Source organism: Heteronotia binoei, chromosome 10 (assembly GCF_032191835.1).
Source record: "Heteronotia binoei isolate CCM8104 ecotype False Entrance Well chromosome 10, APGP_CSIRO_Hbin_v1, whole genome shotgun sequence".
NCBI classification, from domain to species: domain Eukaryota; kingdom Metazoa; phylum Chordata; class Lepidosauria; order Squamata; family Gekkonidae; genus Heteronotia; species Heteronotia binoei.
The window spans coordinates 160,483-170,887 of record NC_083232.1 but is presented as its reverse complement, the minus strand read 5'-3'; the positions used below and the strand labels follow the sequence as shown (position 1 = coordinate 170,887).

The 10,405-nt window shown below is 55.9% G+C and overlaps 1 protein-coding gene across 1 annotated transcript in view; it reads right to left on the bottom strand.

Annotated features, from left to right (window-relative positions):
* The window catches only part of SMARCD3 (SWI/SNF related, matrix associated, actin dependent regulator of chromatin, subfamily d, member 3), a 41,361-nt gene extending 34,221 nt beyond the window's left edge, over positions 1-7,140 (bottom strand). The window contains exon 1 of the mRNA XM_060248215.1: positions 7,060-7,140. Within this exon, the coding sequence (XP_060104198.1) occupies positions 7,060-7,140 (81 nt within the window). The remainder of the gene's footprint in view (positions 1-7,059) is intronic.
* Positions 7,141-10,405: the final 3,265 nt, after the last annotated feature.

The window sequence follows — 10,405 nt, the reverse complement described above, 5'->3', positions numbered from 1 at the left end:
GCTCTTTAGCTTGGAGAAACTTGACTGCGGGGTGACATGATAGAGGTTTACAAGATTATGCATGGGATGGAGAGAAGTAGAGAGAGAAGTACTTTTCTCCCTTTCTCACAGTACAAGAACTCGTGGGCATTCAATGAAATTGCTGCGCAGTCCGGTTAAAATGGATAAAAGGAAGCACTTCTTCACCCAAAGGGTGATTAACATGTGGAATTCACTGCCACAGGAGGTGGTGGTGGCTAAAAGCATAGCCAGCTTCAAGGGGGGGGTTAGATAAAAATATGGAGCAGAGGTGCATCAGTGGCTATTAGCCACAGTGTGTATATATGTGTATACATACATACACACACACACACACACACACACATATATATATATATAAAAATTTACATATATAATTTTTTTTTTTGGCCACTGTATGACACAGAGTGTTAGACTGGATGTCCATTGGTCTGATCAACATGGCTTCTCTTATGTTTTTCTGAGGAGGAGGGAGGGAGGGAGGGAGAGAGGAGGAAGGAAGGAGGAAGGAAGGAAGGAAGGAAGGAAGGAAGGAAGGAAGGAAGGAAGGAAGGAAGGAAGGAAGGAAGGAAGGAAGGAAGGAAGGAAGGAAGGAAGGAAGGAAGGAAGGAAGCCCAAGTGCTTTGTCCCCCCATGCTGATATTTCAAGTGAAGCTCTCAGAGCAGAGGGCAGGGAGAAGGAGCTTATGCTATTCGGCAAAGCAACCGACCTCTACAGAAGGCTGCTCCATGAGCTGCTGTTATGGGAAAACCCTATTTATACGTTACCAATTTCAGCCGGATCAATAACGGAGGCCGCGGAGCTTATGCTATTCGGCAAAGCAACCGACCTCTACAGAAGGCTGCTCCATGAGCTGCAATGCTCCCATTTTACAGATGAGAAACTGAGGCTGAAACACGCCTCCCGGAACACTTCTTTGCAACCCCCTTGGCAGAGGAGGAGTGGCAGCAAGTCAGTTTGACAAGTTCGTGCAGCCCTCTCTTGCCTTGCAAGGGCCATGACAGGGCTCTACAGCGCAGAGCTGCTTTGGGAAAACTGCTCAGAACTTTCTGGCAAGCTGCAGCTCCAATTCTAGCCAACCTGCAGCATCTGCCCACTGGTTGCTGGGGGAGATTCCAGGTGTCCTGAGGGAGGAGGGGGAGGGGGTGACACAGGAGGCTTCCTGCCCATCGAGGGTCTGGCCTGGCGACGACGCCCCCCTCGCTCCACCACATACCTGTGGGGCTCCCACATACCTTCCAGCTTTTCACCACCTGATCACATCAGAAATATCGCCTTCTTTGGAGGTTTTAAACAGGAGCTAGATGGCATCTGACAGCAATGCTGATTCTGTGAAGCAGATCATGAAAGGAGGGGGGGCAGGAAGGGCTTGCATCAGGGCTTCGTCTCATGGCCCTTTCTTACATGCCCAAGGAAATGCTGATCACTTTTCTCCAGGCCAGTTCTGCAGTCTTCTGTTGCCTCAGGTCAGACCAGAACCAGTGGGTTGAAATTAAATCAAAAGAGTTTCTGGCTCAACATTAGGAAGAACTTCCTGACCGTTAGAGCGGTTCCTCAGTGGAACAGGCTTCCTCCTCAGGAGGTGGTAGGCTCTCCTTCCTTGGAGGTTTTGAAACAGAGGCCAGATGGCCATCTGACAGCAATGAAGAGCCTGTGAAGTAGGCAGATCTTGAAAAGAGGGCAAGAAGGGTGTTTGGGGGGGAGGTATTTGTGTAGTTCCTGCATTGTGTAGGGGTTTGACTAGATGACCCTGGAGGACGCTTCCAACTCTATGATTCTATTATTCTATTCAAGGTTAGGTCTAACCAGAGTAGAATAAAGCAATACCATCACTTTATGTGATCTGGACACTATACTTCTGTTGATACAGCCCAAAATTGCATTTGCCTTTTTAGCTACTGCATCACACTGCTGACTCATGTTCAGTTTACAGTCCACTCCTAAATCCTTTTTGCACATGCCACTGCCAAGATAAGTCTCTTCCACCCTATAATTATGCATTTGGTTTTTTCAACCTAAATGCAGAACTTTACATTTATCCCTATTGAAATTCATTTGATTTGTTTTAGCACAGGTTTTTCCAGCCTTATCATTTAACATTTTATAATATAATGTTGCCAACAATAGCTACATTTAAAAAAAATGTTGAAAATGATGTATATGTTTTCAGAATGAGAGAGATTATGGTAGCGCTCCCCCAAATTTCCCAGTGTTTCCACTGGAAAAGTTGAGAATGTCCTCAGAAGTTTCTTGCCATACATTTTGAAATGCTTTGTAAGACTGGGCTTTTCTCAAAAACAAAAAAATCCCTAGGAGGGATTCTTTCCCCCACAGTTCCCTCAAATTTCCCAGTTTTTCCATTGGAAACTGAGGACGTAGGAGGGCTTTTTCATATTTTGAACATGAAACATCTGCCCTCAAGAAGCATTTTACTCATTCTAAAAATAAAAAATTGCATGGAATGTTTTTTGTTCCTCAGCACTTTTTCTCTTCCCCAATTTCTTTAGATTTTTCCATAGAAAAAAGGAGGAGGTCCTTGGGAAGGGGAGGGGAGAGGTCTGAAGTTTTCCATATTCTTCTCCTCTCTCTCTCTGTCCTCCCAGGGCTTCTGGTCTCTCTTCTCCTTCCCGGCGAGCCAGGAAGTGCTGCCTCCCTCTCTTCTCTCCAGGCCTCCAGACCTCCCCCTCCCCATGGAGCCTTAACCCCCTCAAGCCCCCCATCCCCAGCAGAAACTAACCACTGAGGCCACTCACCTGGGCTGCCATGCCCTGGCCCTCCATCCCCTTCCCTTCACCTCAGCAGCTCCTTTGCTGCTCCTCTTACAAAAGCCTCATGTCTCTGCTCTTGGTGGACTAAAGAGGGCAATGGGAACAAGGCAGCAAGCACAGCAGCAGCCACAAAGGGAGGTGCGCACTCTCCCCTCCCCGCCCCCATCAACTGGCATTAAAGCCATGGTCAAGTTTAGAAAGCAGGCCTGTTGCCTCTGTCAATCTGTGAGGGAGACTGATGGCCTCCCTGCTGCTTGTCCATCAGTGCCCTTGCATTCATGCCAGGCATGCGAGAGGCCAAGGGGTGAGGGCCAGAAAGCAGTAGCAGAGCCCTCACATTGCCCAGAAGGGAAGCCAGCTGGTCCATCCTGAGGGAGGGAGCAGAGCGGGGGGGGGGGGGGAGAGGCCAAGCTAGGCAGTCAAGCGCACCCAGAGCTGGACTGAAGACACCGAGCGCTGCTGCTGCAGGTAGTGGTCGGCACGTTCTGGTTGCGCACAGACGGATGGAAAGGGGGAAAGTCAAGAGATGAAGCTCTGAGGAGGGCCCCAAAATCAAATTTCAAAATGAACAAAGCAGAGTCAAGTAGTACCTTTAAGTAGAGCTTGTGGGGTTTAAAATGCAGAGCGGTACAAAGGGACACAAACATTGGTTTTTAACTTTGTACCACTTTGCATTCTAAACCCCACAAGCTCTATGTAGCTCTGCTTACTGCACCCCATCCCCTTGTCTGAAGAAGTGTGCAGCACATGAAAGCTGACGTTCTGAATAAGACTTTGTTGGTCTTAAAGGTGCTACTGGACTCCTGCTTTGTTCTACTGCTTCAGACCAACACAGCTGCCCATGTGGACCTACCTGAAGGAAGGAGTTACTCCCTGCTTACAAATGCATATAACAGAATCCTTAGTAGCCATTTGTTCAATGGTCAAGACAGAGCAAACCAAGGCAAATTGTGAAGAACCTCTCTAAATGGGGATAAGTGGGGGACATTCAGTTACAGTCAGTAGAAGGTGATACAACGGAACCAAAAAACCCCTCACTTTAAATATGTGGTGCTGGGACCTGAGATATTCTGGTTGTGGTAAAAAGTTTAAGGAAAACCTCAATTTGGAATCACTTTATGCATAATCTTCATCAGGGCTTCAGCAAGAACTTATTTATATATTAGGCCACACCCTTTGACTTCACCATTCTTCAGTATCAGCAACTCATTTGCATACTAGGCCACACACCCCAGGACCAAGCCAGCCAGAACTGCATTCCTGCTCAAAAAAAGCCCTGATTTTCATCCTACAGGTTATTAGGAAAGGGAATGAAAAATGGCAAATATTGCCATGCAGAGCCATATATTAAAAATTGCAGAGGTAAAAACAGTGCAGACAAGAGCAAATTTCAGCATAAGAAAACATGATATTTAGAAAATTATGTGAGGGAAGCAGAAAGTAGATAGAGACAGGTTTTCTCCTCTCTGCTCTTCTCATAATCAGAGTCACCCAGTGAGGAGGTAGAGAAGCCCCAGATGCAAGTCAGGCCAAAGGAAGGACTTCTTTCCTCAGCAAACGGTGCGATTCCCTGCCTGCCAGGTGACACAGGGGTGACTTTAAAGGGGCTGAGGGGGTGTGACTAAAGGGACCCTCCATGTTCAGAGGTGGCAGCAAACCTAGTTTGCCAGGGCTTAGGGGCACCATCCGGGGAAGGCCTCAGCCTCTCTGCCCTGTTGTTTAACCCTAACCCTACCCCTGTTGTTGGCCCTCTGGGGCAACTGGTTGGCTGCAGGGTGGAACAGAGGAGTGAGCTAGATGGACCCTCGCTGGCTTGTCCTAGCAGGGCTCTTCTGAGGCTCAAAGCAGCGGAAACTGGAGGCAAAGCAGTGTGAGAACTGGAGTACTTCACATTACCCCCCACCTAGACATTTAGGAAATTTCTATGCTGCCTCTCCAGAGACCTCTTCAAGGTGGCTAACAAAGTAAAAACAAATACCATCAAACCAAAAAGGAAGAAACAATAATTATCAGTCCTGAAAGCAGCCACAAAATGAACCAATGGCATAAAAGAATACTCAGCAGCAGCCTACAGCGATATTCATAAATCAGTCCTCAGCCCAGAAGCAAACCTCTAAGAAGAGCTTAGGAAGAGGGTAAAACCCCGCAATGTTTTGGCCTAGTGCCACAAGGGCAATAAAGGAAGCACCAGGCAACCCTCATCAATGGGAGGGCATTCCAAAGGCCGGGCACCACCACCAAGAAAGCCCTGTCCCTGGCGCCACCCAACTCGCCTCACCTCACCTCCACTGGGGAGGGGCACAGAGAGCAGGACTGGGGCAGAGGATCTCTGCTGGCAGTCTGGCCCAGTGGTACCTGGTCGCAGACCATCTAGGGCCTCATGAGTGGCAAGAACCAGCACTTGGAAAGGCATCAAGGAGCAGACCAGCAGCCAGTGCAGAGCCATTGTCCGCACAGGCCCAGCTCCTCACAGCCAGCAGGCGGGGCGGGGGGGTCGCATCCTGGTCCCACTAAAGTCTCTGTACAATTGGCAAAGGAAAGCCCCGGACAGCATGAAGCAGCATCACAGCGATGCAACCCAGATGCTCTCAGAGCCGGGCTGCTGTGACCAAATTGCTTTCGGAGGAAGGCCACAGTGGAGACTAACGGGGTGGGGGGAGGGCTATGTGCCCCGAGCAGAGACCCACGCCTCCATTCCCAGGCCAGGATCCAGAAGCTCCCCCAAGCTGCAGTTCTTCTCCCAGCCTGCAATGGTTCAAAGGATAATCGCACAAAATAAAACAGGTGCCTAGAAGGCCACGCGAGGCACTGAACGTGAAAACTGCTCACTGGAAAAAGTTGCAAAGAGCAGTTCTGCGTCCAGGAAGGCCAGCGGCACCAGTGAGGAGCTCTGCGCCAGCAGCAGAAGGCGAGAGCCTCACTTTCAACACAGGCTCTTGGTCCCCTCAGCCTTGCCCAGCCAAAGACCAACGTCGCCCCGTCAGTTCCACAGGAATGGAGAGTCCAGAGTTTGTGGTGGTTAGGCAGGAAGGAGCCTCTCCTTCCCCAAACTGCTGGGGGGCAGCTTGCCTTGGAGTTGGTAGAACAGCGTGGGAGTCCTTGAAGGCTGACTCTGTGTGTACTCCTGCCCTGCCCTGCCAGAGGAAGCCCAGTCTCCTCAGGTCTCGGCGGCTAAGCAGGTCAGCCTGGGCTGGTGTTTGGAAAGGCGAACCTCCCCCACCCCACTGAGGCAGAGGCAGGCCATGGCAAACCACCTCCTTTTAAAAACCTCAGGCTTAGATCACCACCTAGTGGCGCATAATGTTAAAAGAACTTCTGGCTGCCAGACAACCTTCGGTTCTCTAGGCTATCCTACACACAATGCCACACAATAATGACTTATTATTTAATGTCCTTCCAAAGTATTTATTCTTATGCAAGCACACTTCTTCCGCTATCTGGTGATTTGGTGTGAGGCCAGTGGTGGGAACAGAGCAATGAGGACCAGATGCCCCAGGGCAGGTGGGAAGCAGAGCATCTTTCTTTCCCCCAGGAAGGGGGGGCCAGTTGGCCTGCCTCAGGGTCGCCCCATTCTCTGGGGCAAGCAAGGCAGCTCCCTTTCCCGCACGGGGCCTCTCATCCTCCCTTTGGCCGGGCCAGCTCTCCTGCTCCCTGCGGGCCAGCGGGGTGCGGGGGCTGGCTGGGGAAAGACATCGGAGGACCAACATCCCACCACGTGGGCCAGCAGCAGCAGCAGCAGCAGCTTCTTCCTCCTCCTCTCCCAGGGATTCACGACTGGCCTCCCTCCCCCCCCCCGCCCCGCCCGGCGAGAGCCTCCAGCGCCCCCGATCCAGGCTGCTCTCCTGCAGCCAGCAGGCCCGGCCCGGCCCTCCTCCGCCCGTCCGGCCGCCTCGGACCACCGCCAGCGGGGAGCAGAAGAAGGCGGCAGCGTCCCTGCCTCTCCTCCGCTGGCAGAACGCCCCCCCCCCCGCGCGCGCCCGCCCCGGGCCATTCCGGAGGAGGGGGGAGGGGAGGGGGCAGCTGGGCTGCCGAGCCCCCCCCCCAGGGCTCCCCAAGGTGGGGGGCGCCGCTGCTTCCCCCTCCCCCGCGGGTCTTTCTGGGTGCCCCGCGATGGCAGCCGCAGCACACCGCCCGCCAAAGCCCCGGGGGGGGGAGGGGGATGCTGCCCCCCCGTCCAAGCAAGACCCCCCCGTCTCCCCCTCGCCCCCGCCCGCCCCTCACCGCCGGCCCCCGGACGCCCGCGCGGGCCGTCCCCTCCCTTGCCCCACTCACCACCCCGTGGACCAGAAACTCAAAAAGTTTGCTTTTCGTCGCCTTTCGCGCCCCTCCGGTGACTTCCTCGGCGGCGGCCATGCGGCCATGGGGCTCTGGCTCGGCCTCCCCGCCGGCGGGAGGGAGGGAGGGAGGGCTCTTGCTTTCCTTCCTTCCTTCCTTCCTTCCTCTCGCTGCCTTCCCTTTCTTCCCGGCAACTCTCACCCCCCCCCCCTGCCGCCGCCGCCGCCGCCGGGCTCTCTCTCGCTCGCTCGCTCGCTCCCCGGCTCGCTGGCCTCCTCCCCCTCCTCTCTGCGAAGAGCGCCGAGGCCGGCGGGGGGGGGGGGAGCTGGGGGGCCCCGGCAGGGCTCCCGCGAAGGCCCACCGCCGCGGCCGAATTCCTCTGCTGAGAAGGAAGCGGCGCCAGGAGAGGGGCCCGCGCGCAGCGCAGCAAAGCGCACGGCAGGCCCGGCGGCCAGGCCCGACGGCGGCGAGGACGAGGCTGCTGGGGGGGGGGGGGGCGCGGAAAGACGACTGGGCTGCCCTGTCCTGCTCCCCAGCCGCGCCGAGCGAAGGCGGCTTTCCCGGGCCTTGACGCGCGCCTCGCCCGCGCTCCCCCCCCCCCCCCGCCGCCCCGTCTCCGCCGGTCAGACAAGGCGTTCCCGTCGCGCCCCTCCGCCGCCGCCGGTCCCGCGGGACTGCGCCGCCCCCTCCCTCCCTCCGCAGACGGGGGCAGCCCCGAGCGGGGCGGGAAGGAGCCTCCCCCTCCAGGCACGCACGGAGACGGAGCGCACAGCCCCGCCGCCCCCGCCCCCCCCCCCGGGCCTCGGCCACACGGCGGCGCCCGCAGAGCGAGGGGGAGGAGGAGCGGGCAGGGGCAGCGGCAGCAGCAGCAGCAGCATCCCCAGGTGCGCGTCTCCTTGGCAACGGAGGCAGGGAGGCAGCGTTGCCAGGGAACGGGCGGGCCGCGGTACCCAGCAGAGGAGCGGGCCTCGTTCACACGTTCCCGACGCGATGCACGCCCTGGCCCGAGGCGGTGCCGGGAAGGGGGGAGGCCGAGCCGGCTGCGACAGAGGCGCGACCCCCCTTCGCGCCCCCCCCCCGGCCCCCGGCCACTACGACTGCGCGGGCGCAGAGGGGGGGCGCGGCCGGCGGCGAAGAGCCAAGCTGACCCCCCCCTTCCCTCCCTGGGGACTCCGGATCGATCGGCCTCCCCCCCCCCCCCCCCGCGCTAGTTACCGGGCTTCTCCGGAGGGGGGATGCAGCGCATGCGTGGAATTAGCTCTCGAGTTCCTCCGGTGAAGGTCAGCCGAGCGGACGGAGAGGAGAGGGAAGGGAAGAGGCGGGCGCTCCCTCCCTCCCTCCCTCCCCACGCAAGCCGCCCGCCCCCCGGCTCCCAGGAACGCGCCTGCCCGACCCAGGGCTTGACACGTGTGAACGCTCCCGCCTGGAGCTCTTGCGCACCCCTCCCCTCCGGCCCTCCCTATACGACTCCGGTGGGGTGGGGGAGAGGCACCAGCACTGCCCCTCTGCGCCGCCTGCCCGCTTGCTCGCTGTGTCTCTGGGGGCGCAAGGACTCCCTCCCCATCGCAGAGGCCAAGCCCTAAAGATCTCCCCAAGAGCAAGACAGCACCTTTCAGCCCTGCAGAGTGGCCGGGTGCCCCCCTCCCCCGTCTCCACGTAGACATCCCAGTAAGCCCTCCTCAACTCCCCCCCCCCCAAGGGAATAGGCAGCAGCAGCAGCTCCTGGGGATCGGCAGGGTGGGCTTCTCTCCAGGGCAACCTCAGGAGGGTCATGACTGGGCCCTGAAGGCAGACCTCCTGTTCACATACACAGCACCAGCAGCAGAGTCCTTCGCAGGCTCCCCAGAAAGGGATGGGTCTGCTAGAAGCCCCTCCATGACCACTTTCGCAAGCAACAACAGTCCTTTCAATAGAGGAACTGCCACACAGAGATAAACTTGTCCCCCCCCCCCCAGCATTTATTGAAGAGAGTGCAAGGGGACTGAAATCCCCCCCACATGTGGCCAGACTGCCCAGAAGAACCCCCCCACCTCTCCAGAGCTTGTGCAAGACCCGAGTGCTCTTCCTAACATAAGAGAAGCCATGTTGGATCAGGCCAATGGCCCGTCCAGTCCAACACTCTGTGTCACACAGTGGCCAAAAAACCCAGGTGCCATCAGGAGGTCCATCAGCAGGGCCAGGACACTAGAAGCCCTCCCACTGTGCCCCCCAAGCCCCAAGAATACAGAGCATCACTTCCCCAGACAGAAAGTTCCAACAATACGCTGTGGCTAAGAGCGCCTCTGGTGCTATGTTTATCCAATCCCCTCTTGAAGCTGTCTATGCTAGTTGTAGCCACCACCACCACCTCCTGTGGCAGTGAATTCCATGTGTTAATCATCCATTAGGTGAAGAAGGACTTCCTTTTATCCATTCTGCCCAGCAATTTCACTGCTCAGTACTTCCTCCTTTTTCTTTTTTGAATGCTCTAGACAAACCCTGCCTGGCCTCGATGGTCTCTTCCTTGTGCCAGTTCCGGAGGCCAAGTGGAATGCCTTTCAATCTGCCGTTCCTGCAGCAGCCCAAGAGGTTGTCTTTGGTGTCGGCTGGAGGCCTCCATATTGATTAGATTAACATTGCTGGTACACTTCTCTGAGAGGTTTACAGCAGCCATGGCAACTCTAGGAGCTGCCCCAGCTTGCATGTGCCCTGCACATGAGATCCTGGATGTGTCACTCTGCTCTGGGCAAGAAATTGGCCATAGGATCGCCATCTTCAAGGATTTGAAGGGCTGTCATATAGAGGATGGTGTGGAATTGTTTTCTGTGGCCCCAGAAGGAAGGACCAGAACCAACAGGCTGAAATTAAATCAAAAGTTTCCGGTTCAACATTAGGAAGAACTTCCTGACTGTTAGAGTGATTCCTCAGTGGAACAGGCTTCCTCCTTGGGAGGTGGCGGGCTCTCCTTCCTTGGAGGTTTTTAAACAGAGGCTAGATGGCCATCTGACAGCAATGAAGATCCTGTGAATTTAGGGGGAGGTGTTTGGGAATTTCCTGCATTGTGCAGGGGGTTGGACTAGATGACCCTGGAGGTCCCTTCCAACTCTATGATTTTATGATATGATCACCATCTTCAAGTACTTGAAGGGCTGTCCTATAGAGGATGGGGTGGAATTGTTTTCTGTGGCCCCAGAAGGTAGCACCAGAACCAACGGGTTGAAATTAAATCAAAAGAGTTTCCGACTCAACATCAGGAAGAACTTCCTGACCGTTAGAGCGGTTCCTCAGTGGGACAGGCTTCCTCCTTGGGAAGTGGTGGGCTCTCCTTCCTTGGAGGTTTTTAAACAGAGGTTAAATGGCCATC